Raw genomic sequence first — 18,570 nt, 5'->3', positions numbered from 1 at the left:
CAAATCCCACCCCCACCTGTTTCTTAGTCAATGTGGTTTAGAAGGGGCATAAATCCTTCCTGTTCTCCAAGGGTGAGACCCAAATCAAGCCATTTAGAGCATTCCTTTTCCTGGATTACAGTGATCACTTTAGGGTAAAAACTGAAATCTGAGCCAAACTAGTGAGAATAAAATTTGAGACTTTTTCTGTCCTTTTGGGAAAGAAATCCTCCATTGGGGCTGCTAAGCTATAAAAATGACATCAGCTAAAAGCTGCTGAGAATGGAACTTGAAGACAAATGATTCCTACCATCATTTGAGCTGTGGCTGGATCCAGCCACGCCCGAAGTTAGTACCACCCAGAGTTTGTTGCCTTATAAACCACTAATTTAAATTTCGGTCTCCCCCCATTTTTAGGGAGGGAGTGTCTTAAACCGGTTTAATTTGGGTTTCTTTCTTCACCAACATACTTGCTATTGGCTTGGTGGTAGTCAAACCTAGTGTGAACAACCACGTATCAATGGCAACATAGAAAGTCTTCTAGCATCTTAAAATACCATTCAACCTTGAGATTCTACCGTTTTATGCTTTCTCTCTAGAAATAAACAAACCCAACTTTAACAAAAGAAAAAGTGGAGAAGGAGTTACGATTTAAGAAAATAGCTATAAACTTGGGTATTTCCAAACACAAAATTTTAGAAAAGAGCCCCTTGCCAAATGATCACTGTGACATGATCACCTTCCGTGTCCTTATATTTCTGTTGGTGTAGGGGCAGTGCATCTGTGAAAAGAGAAGAACAGGACAGCTGCTCAGCCCTGCGCCCTCTCTCGGATTAGACTGCTTTCCTTTGCAGAATTTCCCTTTCACATGAGGTTTGCCCACATGGCTTATGCCTTGAGGGGACTAGTGGCAAGCTTTCAAATAGTGACCAGTTTACAAGGGTTAACTACAGTATGGTGTAAACACTTGCATTGGCTGTTTGAATGTTGACTGTGGACAGTGTTCTTTAAATGACATGGAGGCCACCATGTACTGTTACCTCTACTCTGTCACTCTTCTCGTTAACTCACAGGCTAGGATTCCTATTCCTTTGGATTGAATTTGGTCTTTTTTGATGCTAAGGATGATTTCAGGTATATTTGGTCACATAGGATGCAGAGTACTGTGTGATATATTAGCAAGCGGTATGCAAATTGGAGAGTTCTTCAGGAAAAAGTGTATGTTTCTTTCTTCAAGATCTAGGCATTTTCGATTCGCAATGGGAAAGGAGAAGAATACCTAATCCAAAAGTCTGGCTATGCTAATAGTTTTTCCTCCCCTACCCCTCCACACCATTCCACCCCTATCCCCCATCCCTGCCAGCAAATTCATCTTCCTGTTTCTTTCACTTAAGCTAATTTCTAAGGGGAGGAGGGTTCAGAAGTGTGCATGGTGGCAAAAAGTAGCCAGCCTCAGATTAAAGATTTGCTAGAGATAGGTCCCTGGAAGATAAGCACCTTGGACTAGTGACATTTAATATGCTGCTTTCTCTCCTCAAAGTGCTTGGCCAGCATTACTCAGGTGCACCATTCAACACCTCTCAAAGATTGGTCAGCAAGATTTCAGATGTGTTTAAGGCAGAGAGGTTGGTATTGTGGCTGACTTAAGGTGGTATGGTTAGTTTAGACATCTTGAGCTGGGTGTTGACACACTGACAGGCTCAGCTTCCCTGCTGTCCTTATTTCACCACCTTTTGTTGAAGTTCATAGCCAAATTTTCTTGAAATCAGATTTGGAAATCCCAAAGAACCAAGCTTCTTTACAGTTTATACGCTAGCCTCAGATAAAATAAATCTTGAGAGTAATAATAATCGCTTCCAGAAAAGAAATATTTTAGGGGAAAAAAGAGCTGCTTTCCCTGTTATAGTAGGCCTTTAACTTTTATTTTATTTTGCTCCTTAAATCAGATTTTCTTTATAGAATCCATTTCTTAAAAGAGTTTTTCCAAGTGGTTTTGCTAGATGTCCAAACCTGCTATCTGTTTGAGTAATAGTCTGGCATTTCACTCAATATCCACTGTAGGTCACAGTAGTTATAATACTTAGCGCAGTACCTGTGATAGCATACTATTAAATGGATCATCTCATTTCATGCTTCCAGCCACCATATGAAATAGGTATTGTCATTGCCACTTCACAGATATAGTGTCACACAGCTCTTAGGTGGTAGAGCTGAGAATAGGCTGTAGGTGCTTGATCTTGATGGGTGCTTGACCCCATTCTCACGAGGCAGGAGTGCCACTCTAATAAGCGGAGTATGGCAGATCTTAGTAAAGCTTATTAGCCACGAGAGAAGTCGATGTGCAGACAGATGTTTTGCAAAAACACTGCTATTACTGTTTGTTAGTCCAGAGGGCTGCTCTGACTTTTCCCTGTGTTCTGAAAAGCATGATTCTGTTCTAAACATCTATATAGAGGGATGCAACATGATATACATTTAAGAAATAAATTATGTTCAATGATTAAATACTCCTAATCTAGGAGTATTAAATTATTCATGTTTTTGTTTTATAGCAATTTAGAATTTTCAAATCATTTTCATGTTACTTGGGGTCATTCTTTTCCATAGTGAATTGGGCCAGTTAATATTATCTACCCATCACCCTAATGCAGACATAGAAGTTCGGGGAGGTTTTTGACTTGCCACTACACTGGGCTGTGGAGTGACACAGCCTAATTCAAACCCAAGTCGTCTTATTCTTTCTGTAGGGGAACTGACACCCGCATGGGTTCCTTCTGCCTTGGCCCTGTGCAACTCGTGGCCAGAGGGTGAAGTTATCCTTGACAAGCCTTTGCTTTCCTGGGCTCCCAGTCTGGTTACATCATCCAAATGTTACTCAACTAAGTCATGTTTACAATTTTCCAAAACCGTGTTGCATATGACCTGTTATTGTGAGGTCTACCGGATGCCATTAACATTAGCTTATCAAGGCCACCAGTTAATTTGCAAGACTAACATCTCCGAGAGGTGGCAAAGCTGACAAAGAAAGCACAGAGTCAGTCCTGGACCTTTACTGGTGTTGTCCAACACTGGGGGTTGAGAGACAGCAACCTGGAGAATGACCTATATTGCAGTTAATTGGATTTATCTTTCTTTCTTTTCTTTTCTTTGCTTTTTTTTTGTTTGTTTTTATTGCAAACACTTTCTTGACCCTGCCTCTTTTCTCCTATGCCCAGACATTTATTTCCAGACCTTGGACATTTGGGTGTGTCCTCGTTTGTAAGGCCAGTGTGTACTTGTTCTCCTCTTTCCTCCGATGAATAGGGCCAGTGAGAAACTATTTTTGGAAAGTATTAAGCTCTTAGAGACAGTGATATCATGATTAGTCAGGCTTTGGGCTCTAGTAAATAATGTGCATTTTGATTTTTAATAGTATCCTTGACATCACTTCCAAAATGAAAAATGGTATGCTTATTCATTTTATTTTTGACATGGAAGTAAAAGGTCTTATTAAGTCAATGTGAATTTGTCTTCCATATAGTGTTCTACTAAAGCCACCTAGTGCTAGGTGTTGACTTTGTGTTGCCAAAGTTTTTAAGTCTAACCCTCAGTTTCCTCATCTGTAAAATGGGTGTATTACTTGCATGTGTAATAGGTTCTGAAGACTCAATAAACAAATGAATATAAAAGCCTAGGACAGTCCTTGCCATTGGATTGATATATAGTTAGTTAAATTATTGCTGTTAATAAAGGGATTTAAACATTTAAACATTTTTGAGTCAATAAGGAAGACCTATGCATTTGCATTCTTATAACTGAATGGGCTCCATTTGTTTATAAGCATCCTGTGTTTATAAAGGCCCAGTTCTGGGACTGGAATATTTTTGTTTTTGCTGTTTTGCTGTTTTCCTCTATAAGTTATCAGATTTTAACAAGTGAGTTTATATAAGTGAAAGTCATTTGAAAAGTATAAAAGACTTTATATACATAAGGAGACATTATTATAATTCCATACCAACACCAGCATTAGAGTCAGACTAGTGACATACATTTTCATTTAATCTCCATATCAAACAATCCTTCATTCGAAAAGGAGGAAACTGAGACTGAGAAAAATTGAGAAAGATGCCAAGGATCACAAAACCAGCAAGTGACGTGAGAGCATCTCCGAAGGGCCTTTCAACAAAGAAAGTTAAGGAAAGCTCAGTGGCAAAATACCTCCTTTATCCCCAGGGAGGCCAGGCTGGGGGCTGGATTAGTGTCTGAGCCAAGCAGGCTGCTTACTGGGCCCTGAAATAGGCAGCCCCCTCCCCCAACTCAGGGACCAGCGGTGCAGGCCCAGGGCAGGAGCACCCCTCACAGAGGTGGGCTGCAGGCAGCAGAGGAGGTCGCCTTCTCTGTGACCATGCTCCTGCCCAAGAGAGTGCAAACTGGATGTGAACAGAGCCTCCCTGGCCACCTTTCCCGAGCCTGCCTCTCAGATAAATCACTCTGCAGTTCCAGGCCAAAGTGAGTACTAAGGGCAGGGAGAGGCCCACAGTTACACAATTGAGTTGACTTTCCAAAGTGGAAAGCCCAGGAGTGGGAAAGAAGTGTTTTCTATTAACAAGCAGCAAAGGCAGTTTCCAAATCTAAGTGTGTGACTCAACTTCACAGCCGAGCTTTTTTCCATGTAACCCGGGAACACCCTCCTTGCTGCAGGAGACTTAAGAGCTGGGTCTAGTTCATCTTTAACCATCCTTATATATGGTGGCCCGTTTCTCATTTTGTTTATGTATTCAGTAATGAAATGGAGGGAAGGCCTTTCGTTGGTACTGTGATGCCTGTGCCTGGTAAAATGTCAGAACATTATGAAATTCATATTGTTTATTAAAATAAATAACTAGCTGAAATTTCTCATTTCAGTTGTAAGTAAATGTTCATCTGTAGAAGTAAGTACTCAGAGACAGGTAGCTTGGAAATGCAGCTACCAATTCAGTATCTATCTGTAAAACCATAGGTTCAGCTGAACTGCCTTGTTTTGTATATAGATGGATGCACTGTAGGAAGAGTTGGTTTTTTTGGTTTTTTTTGTTTTTTTGCCTGTATTTGGGTTTTTTTTAAAATTTAGTTAGATCTGCCCTAAATGTGAGCAAGCCTCTATGAAAAAGAAAACCAAACTCAGAAGAAAGTATTACTAAGGCATCCAAAAATGGCATCCAAACACTTCAGTGTTACTGTCTGGGACAGATACTGGGACATATAGCTTCTTGTTTTGATCAAGCATGACATTTGTCCATTTGTGTTCTGACAAAGCTTCCATGAGTGGCAAAGCATAAGCAGAGTGGAAAGTTAAGAGAGGTCTTAAAGGGACACGGAATCCGTGTCCTGGCTCATTCCGGCCATGATAAATATCATGATAAATATTACATGATGGTGGTGATACCTTTTTGAGGGATATAAGTAATTGTTTCAATAATTAATGTCACCAATGCATGTTTCTAAGAGTACCAAAGGTAAATAATTTACTGTAATTACCAACGAGGAATGATATTATTTATTTACCAGAGCTGTTTTTAAAACATGGAACTTTGTGAAGAATAACCTCAGGGCTCCAAATATAAGAATTGTAGTTTGCCTTCCACCCAGCTCCTGCCTCTAAAATTCAAGTAGCACTTTGTATTAGATAGTTTGCCTTATCTGAAGGTAGGTAGGTAGGTAGATAGGTTGGGGTCTCCAAAAGTCAGTGTAAGTAATGGGTAAATAAGGCCAGACTCAAACCAGCACCTCATCTTTGGTTAACCCGTACAGAATTTGGGAACTTTCTGCAGTGGCTTATTGCTCTTTTGAGGTTAGGGGCTTAGTTCTGTGGACTCTAATTAGAGATTTGAACCTTATAAACTGATCATTTGCTTTCTTATATTTTCTCTCCTATTTTCTATTTTTAAAAATTTCCCCAAATTTCTGGGTTTTTAATGCTATTTGTTTCTTTCTAAGAGTTTCTCTCTCTCTCTTTCTTTCTTTTTTTTTTTTTTTTGAGACAGAGTCTCGCTTTGTTGCCCAGGCTAGAGTGAGTGCCATGGCCTCAGCCTACCTCACAGCAAGCTCAAACTCCTGGGCTCAAGCGATCCTCCTGCCTCAGCCTCCCAAGTAGCTGGGACTACAGGCATTCGCCACCATGCCCGGCTAATTTTTTGTATATATATTAGTTGGCCAATTAATTTCTTTCTATTTATAGTAGAGACGGGGTCTCGCTCTTGCTCAGGCTGGTTTCGAACTCCTGACCTCGAGCAATCCGCCCGCCTCGGCCTCCCAGAGAGCTAGGATTACAGGCGTGAGCCACCGCGCCCGGCCTCTCTCTCTTTCAATGTGTCTCTTTTTTAAAGCTGTTGTCATAAAAAGATCTCATCTTTCTCTGGATATTAATGAAAAATTTTAAGTTTTTTCCCTGAAAAGCCTCTGTTTCCTCCAGTTTGCTTTTGTTCTGTTTGCCTGGTTTTTTTTTTTTTATTTTGTTTATTATATTAAATCCTTTTCTCAGCTATCTCCTGGCTCTTGGCTGTCTGCTCATTTAATAAGCTCATTGGACACACTCTGTGTGATGTTATCCATGCTTTCCACTGAAGTAATAAGCCGGGGACGTTTTCACTGGGAAATTCCAATGGGCAGGTCACAATCCTCAGAGAAAGGAGGATTCTGCCTAGAGTCTCTGCCCCTAACTGTCTGTGTCCAGGAGGCCAGTAAAGGAAGAAGGTGGTGTCTGAACGTTCAGAATATAATCCTCATTTTCAGTACGGTGCTTCTGGCCTTCTGGTCCTCTGCCCCTCTAGTACCTGTGCCTCTCGTCTTCTGCCAGGCTTCTCGTTGTTGGGGTGGGGGAGGTCATGATTTGGCAACTAATAAATCAGTGACGGGATTATGGAGGTCGAATCACTTTAAAAAAAAAAATTTCTAATCCATGCCTCTGCTCATGTCTTTTCTCTTATTCTCTTTGTTCTTTTGAGTTTTTAAATACTTGGCTGTCATTTTACTAGGGTTTCAGTAGGAAGCAGATCTTTGGCAGGACAAAAATTGAGATTTATTTTTGGTCTGTGGGATGATATCTTTCATCAGATTTGGAACATTCTTAGCCATTATCTTTTCAAATATAGCTTCTGCCTTATTTTCTGCTCTTATGCATCTGAGAGTCTAATTACACCTATGTTAAAATCTTTCACTGTGTTCCACATCTAGTACTGTTTTCTGTCTTTTCAATTGTTGTTGACCTATGCTTCATTTTGTATATTTTTCTAGTATGGTTCCAACTTATTAACCCTGTTTCCTATTGGATCTAAGTGAAGCACTGACATTGCATTTAGAACTGAACAAATGTTCATTTGATTCTTTCTTATGTATATGCTAGTGTTTTATTGAATTCTGTTCCTTTTAGTTTATTTTTCTCTATCTTTCCACCTATTTTCTTAAACATTAAGCATAGTTATTGTAAAGTTCTTATTAGCATACCTCAAAATCTAGATGACTTGGGTAGGAGTCTGCATATAGTATCTATCTGGTTTGGTTTGGTTTGGTTTGGGTTTTCTATTTTTTGTCCATATACTCTGGCCATGCTTGGCAGTTTTTCATTTTATGCTGGACATGGCTTATAAAAAATTGTGGACACACCTGATGGCGATATATCCCTGCAGAGAATGTTCACCCTCCCTCTGCAAGTCAAATAGAATACCAGATGATCACTTTAATCCAATCATGATTTTGCTGAAATAAAGCCAGTTTGCAGCCCTAGTAAAGATCATACGACACTTCTGGTTTCTCCCTGTCTCTTCCAGCATCCTTATTTAAATCCTGGTCTTCTAGTCCCCTCTCCATTATAAGTTCAAAACTCTTAAATCATTTTCTCATTAAGCTGCCAAAAGGCTCCATTATGCTTTTCAGTGCTATTTCCGGTTAGGTTTTTAGCTTCCTGTTCTGCACAGCCCCAGAATTCAACAAATGTTGTTGGTGGAAAACTGTAGCATGCTTGAGGCCACCCAAATCTCTACCAAAACTCTCCTGGTTTTTTCTATTCACCAGCAGTGGCCCCTGTAGGTAAAAAACCCCAAGTCTGCATCAGTAATTGACAAATGTCCCCAAGTTAAAAATGGCATCAAAAAGCTCAACTCTTCAAGATGTTCCCGTCTCGAAAGTATACAGACATACCTCTTAGATGTTGCAGATTCGGTTCCAGACCACTGAAATAAAGCGAATATTGCAACAAAGCAAGTCACACAAAATTTTTGGTGTACTAGTGCATATAAAAGTTATGTTTATACTATAGTCTATTAAGTGTGCAATAGCATTATGTATAAAAAATGTACATACCTTAGTTAAAAAATACTTTATTGATAAAAAATACAACATGTGAGCCTTCAGTGAGTTGTAATCTTTTTGTTGGTGGAGGGTCTTGCTTCGATGTTGGTGGCTGCTGACTGCTCAGGGTGGTGGTTGCTGAAGGTTGGGGTGGCTGTGGCTATTTATGAAAACAAGACAACAATGAAGTTTGACAGATCCATTGACTCTTCATGGAAGATTTATCTGTAGCATGTGATGTTATTTGATAGCATTTTATCCACAGTAGAACTTCTTTCAAAATTGATGTCAATCCTCTCAAACCCTGCTGCTGCTTTATCTAAAAAGTTCATGGAATATTCTAAACCCTTTGTTGTCATTTCAACAATGTTCACAACATCTTCACCAGGAGTGGGTTCCATCTCAAGAAACCACTTTCGTTGCTTATCCATAAGAAGCAACCCCTCATCCTTTCAAGTGTAATCATATGAGATTGCAGCAATTCAGTCACATCTTGAGGCTTCATTTCCAGTTCTCTTATTATTTCTACCTCATCTGCAGTAACATCCTCCACTGAAGTCTTGGACCCTCAAAGTCATCCATGAGGTTTGGAATTAACTTTCTCCAAACTCTTGTTAATGTTGATATTTTGATCTCCTTCTGTGAATCACAAATGTTCTTAATGGCATCTAGAATGGTGAATCCTTCCAGAAGGTTTTTGATTTACTCAGCCTAGATCCAGTAGAGAAATCACTATGTATGGCAGGTATAGCCTGATGAAATGTACTTCTTAAATAAGACTTCAAAGTCAGACTTACTCCTTGATCCATGGGCTGCAGAATGGATGCTGTGTTAGCAGGCATGAAAACGGCATTAATTTCCTTGTACATCTCCATCAGAGCTCATGGATGATCAGATGCAGTGCCAGTGAGCAGTAATATTTTGAAAGGAATCTTTTCTTCTGAGCAGTAAGTCTCAACAGTGGGCTTAGAATATTCAGTAAACCATGCTGTAAATAGATGTGCTGTCATCCAGGCTTTTTTATTCTATTAATATTTACGGAACATAGAGTAGATTTAGCTGGATTTTTGGAATGGTAAGTGAGCATTAGCTTCAACTTAAAGTCACCGGTTGTATTAGCCTTTAACAAGAGTAAGCCTGTGCTTTGACGCTTGGAAACCAAGCATTGACTTCTCCTCTCTACTAGCTAGAAAAGTCAAGGATGAAGAAGAGGCTGCAGTGATTCATGCATATAGTCCCAGCTACTCAGGAGGCTGAGTCAGGAGGATTGCTTGAGCACAGAAATTCAAGACCAGGCTGGGCAATATAGCAAGACCTTGTTTCTTTAATAAAGGAAAAGAAAAGAAAGTCCTAGATAGCATCTTCTTCCAGTATAGTATAAGGCTGTTTCATGTACATTGAAAATTTGCTGTTTGGTATACCCACATTCATCAATTATATTAGCTAGAGCTTCTAGATAACTTGTTTCAGCTGTTTGATGTACCTCACCTTCATCAATTATACTAGTTAGAGCTTCTAGATAACTTGTTTCAGCTGTTTGGGGTAGCCGCCTTCATCAATTGTATTGGCTAGAGCTTCTAGATAACTTGTTTCAGCTGTTTGGTGTACCCACCTTCATCAAATATCTAGATAACTAGCTTTAGCTTCCATATCAGCATTTGTAGCTTCACCTTGTACTTTTATGTTATGGAGATGGCTTCTTAAACTTCATGAACCAACCTCTGCTAGCTTCCAACTTTTCTTCTGCAGCTTCCTCACCTCTCTCCACCTTCACAGAATGGAAGAGAGTTGGGGCCTTGCTCTGGATGAGGCTTTGGCTTAAACAAATGTTGTAGCTGGTATGATCTTCTATTCAGACCACTAAAACTTCCTCCGTTATCAGCAACTCGGTTGTTTGTCATTCTTATCAATTTATGTGTTCCCTGGAGGAACATTTTAATTTCTCTCAAAAGCTTTTCTTTTGCATTTTCAACTTGGCTAACTGGTGTAAGAGGTCCAGCTTTCAGCCTGTCTTGGCTTTCAACGTGCCTTCCTCACTAAGCTTAATCATTTCTGATTTTTGATTTAAAGTGAGAGACCTCAGCTCTCCCTTTCACTCGAACACTTAGAGGCCATTGTAGGGTTATTAATTGGCCTAATTTCAATATTGTTGTGTCTCGGGGAATAGGGAGGCCCAAGGAAGTGGAAAGAGACACAGGAACGGCCAGTGGCGGAGCAGTCAGAACACACACAGGATTCATGGATTAAGTTCCCTGTCTTCTATGGGCATGGCTCATGGTGCCCCCAAAACAATTACAATAGCAACATCAAAGATCACTGATCACAGATCACCATAACAGATGTTAATGATAATGAAAAAGTATGAAATATTACCTTAACAGGACTCAGAGACAGAAAGTGAGCACGTGTTAGAAAAATGACACCAATAGACTTGCTTAACACAGGTTGCTACAAGTCTCCAATTTGTAAAAGAGAAACCTCAGTATCTGTGAAGCTCAATAAAGCGAAGCATGATAAAACTATGCCTGTAGTTCTTTTAGTTCTCAATGCCTTAGATGCCCAATGCTGCATTCAGATAGGATTTCTGTATTTTATCTGGTTTATTTGACAAAAGCACTAGATTGCTGCCAGCTATTCTACTCACTTGGAATCAGAAGTCATCAAGATTGAATTTTTAATTTGAGGAAAATAAAAAAAAAATTGGGAACAATTTTACAGCTGTTGTAGGATTAATTTAGAGATGTGTGGAAGTGCTTAAAATTATACATGGAATTAGTTTTATGATATTTCTTTGCCATGCCAGTTGCCCAAGGTGCTTTCTTAAAATATTTAAATAATATAGTATATTAATAGACTTTATTTTTTAACATTCATGTACTCAAATTTTAACACATACTGATAAAACAGAATTTAAAAATTGTTTATTTTAAATATTAGTCTATCTAGACCTAACAAGGAATACAAATATATTTTATACGTGTGGAGAAAACCAGTCTTGTGTGGGTTGTTGATGTCAGATAACTTCTTATTTTTCAGCACCTAACATTCACAAGGGAATTTGATTCAGATTCTCTCAGACATTACAGCTGGGCTGCAGATACCTTAGACAATGTCAATCTTGTCTCAAGCCCTGTTCATTCTGGGTAAGTAGTCTAAACACCACTTTTCTTGATTAATTACTTAAATTAATATTGTATTCATTGTTTACAGTTATAAATTCATGTTAAAAAGCTTCATGTATATGAATATATTCATGTATGAAACATGGTCTGGGTGTAGTGGTTCATGCCTGTAATCCTAGCACTTTGGGAGGCCAAGGTGAGAGGACTGCTTGAGGCTGTGAGTTTGAGACCAGCCTGGGCAAAATAGCTAGACTTAGTCTCTACAAAAAATAAAATAAAAAGAAATATGTACTCATTAGTGAGTATATGTGACATGTATTTGTAAATCATTAGTAAATGTTTGTTACCTAAGCAAATCTGTGTATTTTTATTGATAAAAGTACAGTGTTGGAAAAAAATAATTAAATTATGAGTATGGCAAACTTTCCTGGCTATTGTGATCATCTAGGTTTTTAATTTTCCTTTTCAAAAATTTCCTTTTAAATAAGATTTTTTTAAAAACATTTTTAAACATACTCATTTTTCTTCATTTGAATTTCAAATGTATTTTTCTGGTGTCTGATTTTTCTTTGTGATAAAAAATTAAATATGTAGGTATCTCTATTAATTTACCTCACTGATTTTGTGCTTCACTTCTTATGATAGAACAATGTCTCCCAAATATTTAGTTTTCAAATAAGCAGTCAGGTCTGATGTTCTCATACTTTTCTCATATGATACAGGCCTTTGATTTGACAGATCATTAAACTTGAACTTCCAGTCAACAATACCGTCTGCATTCCTGAAATAAAATTGCAATTAAGTTGTATTAAATTATAATTAGAAAACAGGAATTTAGAAAATAAATTTATGTTTAAAAGGTGAAGGAACAAATGTCTGTATGCTGGAAGTGCTGTGGTCAAACCCCCATCAAGCAACTTCTTCGGGCTGCTCACTGGTCAGTGGAATTTCAGGCAGGAGGCTAAAGGGTGACCCCGTTTCAATTACTGAGTCGATATATCAGATATATCATTTTTAGATACTGGATTCTTCACCTGTAGAATAGAAACTTGAGATAATTGACATCCACATAAACAGAAAAAAATTAATTCATTAACATAACGACTATCTCAAGTCATTATTTTTGCCTTTGAAATTGGCATCTAGGCCGTAAGTTAATTGTGATCAAGGACAAGAACAGACTAATTTGGAATTAGATAAGTTAACAATAATTAACATTTATGAAGTACCTTTGTGTATTATATGAAGTATTTTCTGCTGCTTCTAATTAAATTGTTAGTAGCTAACGTATATGTATTTCTTGTCATGTACCTGGCATTGTGCTAAATCTTTTACATGTGTTATTTAATATTTATTTGAACCTTAAAATGACACCTGTGAGGAATGCTATGAGTTATTTAAAGTATCATTGTAGACTTTGGCCTGGTAACACCACAATTCTGAGAAACAAATCAATGCAGTGTCATTCAAATGGAAACAATTTACATGACAGTACTTTATATAAATTATACATTGTATGGTGAGCATTGAGTTGTCAACATTACATTTCTTTAACTCAACTAGAAAAACCTTGAATTATTATAATAATCATTTTTAACTGTTTAAAATATTTATACAACTTAGATAATTTATACAATTTAGATGTATATGGATCTATTTGCAAAAGCAAAAAAAATTCAGATTTGAGAAGTAAAACATAAAATATCTGGGATACATTCAGAAGACAGACATGTCAAAGAGTTTTTTGGATAAAGCTTGGTGAACTGACACCCTGTTACAAAGGCCTAGAACCCTTATTTTGTACTCTCTATAAATGAAAGACAAGTACTAGGGTTTAGTTTAGTAAACTGAGAAGTTGAGGAAACATAGGATAATAAAATTAGAAATGGACTTTCCCATACATTAGAGACAATGAAGTATTTGAATGTGCAAGTTATCTCCCCTTCCCCTTGAACTTTATTGAAGACAATAGACATGTGCAGGAAAACAAAAGTCGTGGCAGCTAGTGTGGATTTATTTGAAAAGGAAAATATAGACCTGGTGTGCACTTGGAAATATTTCACTTTTGCCAGGGCTGGGGAGTAGTTTATACAGCCATTAGGCAAATATTTTTCCAGGTTGTCCCACAAATGCCAAATGCCTCGGTTTCATTTTCTGACGGTTTTTATTTTTGCTTTGCTTGTCATTGACATTTTCTGTTGCTTGCTTCTAATTATCTTACATTAATTTTTCCCATTTGCTTTCTAAATTATTTTGCAGCTATTCTTCTCCACTTCCTCAGTATGATTCAAGGTGATAACTGTGTCCTTTATGTGAACCATCCTTTTTGTATTTTTAATTTATGTGAATTTTTCTCACAGATTGTGTTGATGTCTGTAGTGTATCAGCATTTGTCACCCTGCTGTTCCTAAATCTAGAAGTATTCATGTATTAGTTTTAGGATCATTTGTAGAGTTCATGCTGTAGTTTAAATGTTAGTAAGATATGAATATTAGTATTATGTGTCACCTTTTAATTTGTTTCTATACCTTATATTGCATGACTTTTTTTTTTTTTTGGACGGTAAGGAATGAGTTTGGAAAACAAATCACTGTATTTTATAATGTTATTGAATAATAAGACACATATCCTGTTTAACAGATAGTTCCATCTCTCCTCAATCTGTTGACCCTATGAAATTGAAAGCCTTAGAACATAAATGGCTGTTAGTGAGCACCAACCATACACTGTGTGCTATGCAGAACTCAGAAAAAGGACTTTTCCAGTTTGTCATTAAAATCATCTTAGCCATAATATTTTTTTGCATTTGGTTCTGATATTCTTTATAGCTGGGATATTTTTATATTAATACTGGTAAACCTTATGTTACCTTCAGACTGCTCAGAAGGTAACTGAGCAGACTGTCCATCTGTTCTCTCTGTTGATCCATCTATAGCATTAGTAACTAAGTCTCACCTACACATAGCAAAATAGTTGTGTTCATTGATTTATTTGATAAATATTTACCATGTGCCTATTTTGTGCTGGAACTGTACTCAGTTCTGCAGGTCAAACAGTGAACAAGCAGACCTAATCAGAATTACTATCGCTATTGTTGAGACTCAGCTGTTTCCAGGACAAACATTGCCCTGGGAACACTCCAGTGTGTGTTTGTACTAATACAACTGAATCTTCAAACCCAGAGTTTGTGTTGTGTCATTTTTAATCCATTCTGTTACTATGATTCCCCATGATGAGTTGATTTTAACTACTAAATGCAGGGAAAGATCAGATTTTTGTCTTGTAATATTGTCATATTGCCTTTGTTACTGAATAAAGGTAGCTGTTGAATATGTCTAAGAAAATGTCGGCAGCCCAGAGCAATTTCAAGCGAGCTTCCTAGCATTTAGCAGTGGAAAATTCATGTGGACCCTTGTATAAGTGAACAACTATCTTTTTCTTTGACTAGGGAGGAATGATTTTTGTTTTTGAGAATCTTTTCCCCTCTTACCTTGACTACCATAGTAGTCCCGGTCTCTAGAAATTGGTAGGATATTATCAAAGACATAAGTGAATCCTGAGTAAAATGGTTAAATCCAAAATAAGCAAAAGGATGTGAAGATGAGAGCACTTTACTGATAAGCAGAGCTGGTTCTAGAAATCTCATCAGCTGAAAAATGTCCCCATCCTATTACCTCTCTCCCTGGGGCTTGCAGGCCAATTTGCTTGGTTGAAAGGCCACACTCTTCAGAAAAGGGTCCCCAGCTAGGAAGTCCATACAAGGTCTTGTCCCCAGCTAGGAAGTCCATACAAGGTCTTAAAACCTACTTCAGGATGTTAGTATCGTTTTTAGATGAATGAATAGTAAAGAATTTTGATGGATGGGATTATTTTTTTCTCCCCCCGAAAAACTTTAAGAAGTTTTTTTATGTTAATGTTAATTAACATTATTGTTAATTAACATGTTGAAATGTTAATTATCAACATTTGTGATGTTCTGGTAATAAGTACATTTTCAGATATAGAAATTAGAATGCAAAGATATGTTCATGTTTTCCTGTCTGACCTTAACTCTTCCTTTTGTTGGTTTCATTGATTTGTTTATCAGAGTGCTTGTAACTATGTGATGATGGTGGGAGCGCTCGTACGTGACAGGCAGTAAGGAAGCCAATGTGCTCCCACTCAGATATGACACAGTTCATTTCTTTACATTTCCGTATATACATGCAGAATTTTTTTTCCTTGTTTTAACCCTTTGCACTCGGATGTCAAGTGTGACTCGACCCGGTTAGCAAAAATTATAGAGATTAAAATTACTCTTTGAATGTATCAATAATTTGAAATATTAAAAAATCCAAATAAATAAGTTTGTATGAAAAGAAGCTCCAGTTTTTTATTCTACTGCTGCGCTTTGTAAAATCTGGGGTATTTAAAAAATTAAATCCCAAGTAGAATAAAGGAATCAAGAAAAAAGCGAGTGCAAAGGGTTAATATAAAGGCTAATGACAGAATTATATAATTTAGCAACATTTCCTTAGAAGTCTAAGTTGCATTTTTTGTATTGTTGATAAAATATCCAAATGTAGATTATTTCAGACAGCTTTTATACCCATATTTATATTGAAAAGATTTAATCCCTTTCCATCAAAATTGCCTTAGCATATCTAGTCATCTCCTGCTTTTATTCTTATATTCTGCTTCATCATAGTAAAAATTCGTACTGGTATGGTTAAATATACATTCATTTTATGAGCTGTATATATGAAGACATACCGTGGAGTTTCATCTTACTTGTCAGGGAGAGAGATTCTGTGGGCAGCGTATGGCAAAAACCACTTACAGTGAAAAATGACCCTTGAATATACCTTAAACCACCCACAAAGACCACAGATCTTTTAATGCTTAAGAGTCCTTTTAATATCCAGTTTTTATTCCAGTTTCGACACATTCACCGTTCTTCAATTTGAGCATCTGATAAAGTGGTTGGCTTCTGTTAGAGGACTATGTTCCACCAAGAATAAGTTGTGTCTCAGTTTTTACCGAGAGCGCAGGTTCTGCGGGGCATGTTTGATGTGACTCCACTGTATTTACTTCCAGCTTATCGTTAAAGGGAGGAAACAGTAGCTACATTGTCTGTCGCTTTAAACTTTAACATTTAATTTCACAACTTGCGATGAAGACAGTCTATCTCTCTCCCTGATTCGGCCTCTGATCTTCTCCCTGCAGGTTTCTGGTCAGCTTTATGGTGGACGCAAGAGGGGGCTCCATGAGAGGAAGCCGTCACCATGGGATGAGAATCATCATTCCTCCACGCAAGTGTACGGCTCCCACCCGCATCACCTGCCGTTTGGTAAAGAGACATAAACTGGCCAACCCACCCCCCATGGTGGAAGGAGAGGGATTAGCCAGTAGGCTGGTAGAAATGGGTCCTGCAGGGGCACAATTTTTAGGGTAAGTTGTTTTGTCAATTTTAACCTTGGCCCTCCTACCACATCTTTGACTTTCTTTACCCTTGTTAACTCAAGGAGCTAACTCTTAAATCTGCTCAGTTGGACCTGATCGAGTATACTTTTTGTGTAGTGCCGAAGGTCACAAAGCTGTGTGATTCTGTGAAAGGCTATTAGGCTGATAACTCCCTTAACTCGGTTTGCTGGTCAAGGCTTTTACTAACTGAGAAGCATGTTCTCTGCTCAGCAAGTGCACGGAACCCTTAGTGGTACCCATAGAAGTCAAGGCACCGTTCTTAGGAAAAAATACAGATGCCGGAATTATATATCACCACATTGACTAAATGGCTACTCTGGGGGACATGTCTTTTTAAAGAAAAATTTTAGGGGCATGATCCACTGTGATATGATATTTTACAAAAAGGAAAAATAAATTTAATTCATTTTCCGAGGTGGCACTTGGGTGCAAATCAGGCAGGCTCTGTCGTGACGGACAGTTTGTTCACAATTTCCCCTTCTCGTTTCTCTTCCTGCTGCATGGATGTTATTCAGTAAACTGCATCTTCCTACCAATCCTCCCCCTGTAAATGAGGGTGAGAGCTTGGTTAGCCGAATCCTGCAGCTTGGGCCTCAAGGAACAAAATTTATTGGGTAGGACCTTTATAGACAAGATACAGAATGTCTACAATTTTTTTTTCCATTTTCAATTTTTTTCTGTCACACCCATGGTCTGATTCTTGTCTTAAGTTTATTTTGATTTTTTTAAGTTTTTTTTTTTTTTTTTTACTGCTTTCAGTTGATGTGTGTCACTGAAAGAAAAAAATAAATCATAGTGGCTTGACTTAATGTAGCACCGCTACCTATCTTGTGCTTTTCAAGCATGTGGAATTCACTGCAAGCATTCTGCTTTCATAACTTTGTGCTTTTGTAAACCTTTCTTTAATTTGAAATGTTTCTTCTGAAGATGATACTTTTTAAGACAGACTGACAGTCTTTAATTTTAATCAAATATAAGAGAAGATATTTTCAGGCTTTGAATCAATATCTGCTATAAATGATATGTATGTACATGTGTGTGTGAGTGCGTGTGTGCGTGTGTGTAATTAGGATCTTTAAGAAAGTACTCATGATTACTATGTGATCTTTATGGGCTTTGAGGAGAAAAAGTCATCAATAAATAGATTTTGAAAAGTCTTGGGAATATAAGCAAGATATTTAAAGAAAAGTAAATAAGCAGCAAATAGAATATTCTATTCAAGTTATTAAATTGTTTTGTTTTGTTCTGTTTAAGCTGAAACGCATTGGTATTCGTTGTTCGTTCGCTTGTCTGTTGGATTGGTGTATTTGCCTTGGCAGTCTGCATGAAGAAACCTGTCATGAAAAGTTATGCTTGGCTTTCACCTTGGTCAAAGACCCTTGTTCGTACCTTCTCTCCAATATCATTGAACGTCATACACAAAGCCACATTTCTTAAATATTTACAGAGACAGTATCTGACACATTAACCTGCAAAGATTGTATCTTGTTCTCAAAAATGAATAAAATTCAATGTCCAATTATAAAGTGTGATTAAAAATCTATGGTAAATATCTCTTGAAATTATTAACACTGTTAGGAATACTTGATTTTATTTCTACCTATTAAAGAATAAAGGCATTAGAAAACATTATTCATAATATCTTTAATTTGAATTAGTGATAATTATTTTGCCAAAAGTAAAATTATATTTATCATCCCCT

At 37.5% G+C, this 18,570-nt stretch overlaps 1 protein-coding gene across 13 annotated transcripts in view; it reads left to right on the top strand.

Annotated features, from left to right (window-relative positions):
- The window catches only part of ANK3 (ankyrin 3), a 325,335-nt gene that overhangs the window by 236,971 nt on the left and 69,794 nt on the right, over positions 1-18,570 (top strand). For 8 of the 13 annotated variants that reach the window (XM_076010014.1, XM_076010013.1, XM_012762792.3 and 5 more), the window contains 2 exons: positions 11,320-11,426; positions 16,611-16,835. In XM_076010014.1, the coding sequence (XP_075866129.1) occupies positions 11,320-11,426; positions 16,611-16,835 (332 nt within the window). Of the gene's footprint in view, positions 1-11,319; positions 11,427-13,664; positions 13,698-16,610; positions 16,836-17,383; positions 17,483-18,570 lie in introns of all 13 variants that reach the window. The other 5 variants (XM_076010011.1, XM_076010010.1, XM_076010009.1 and 2 more) reach the window with 2 other exon arrangements.

This window comes from Microcebus murinus, chromosome 14, assembly GCF_040939455.1.
Source record: "Microcebus murinus isolate Inina chromosome 14, M.murinus_Inina_mat1.0, whole genome shotgun sequence".
NCBI lineage: Eukaryota > Metazoa > Chordata > Mammalia > Primates > Cheirogaleidae > Microcebus > Microcebus murinus.
The sequence above is the reverse complement of the archived record's forward strand: the minus strand, read 5'-3'. Positions and strand labels throughout refer to the sequence as shown.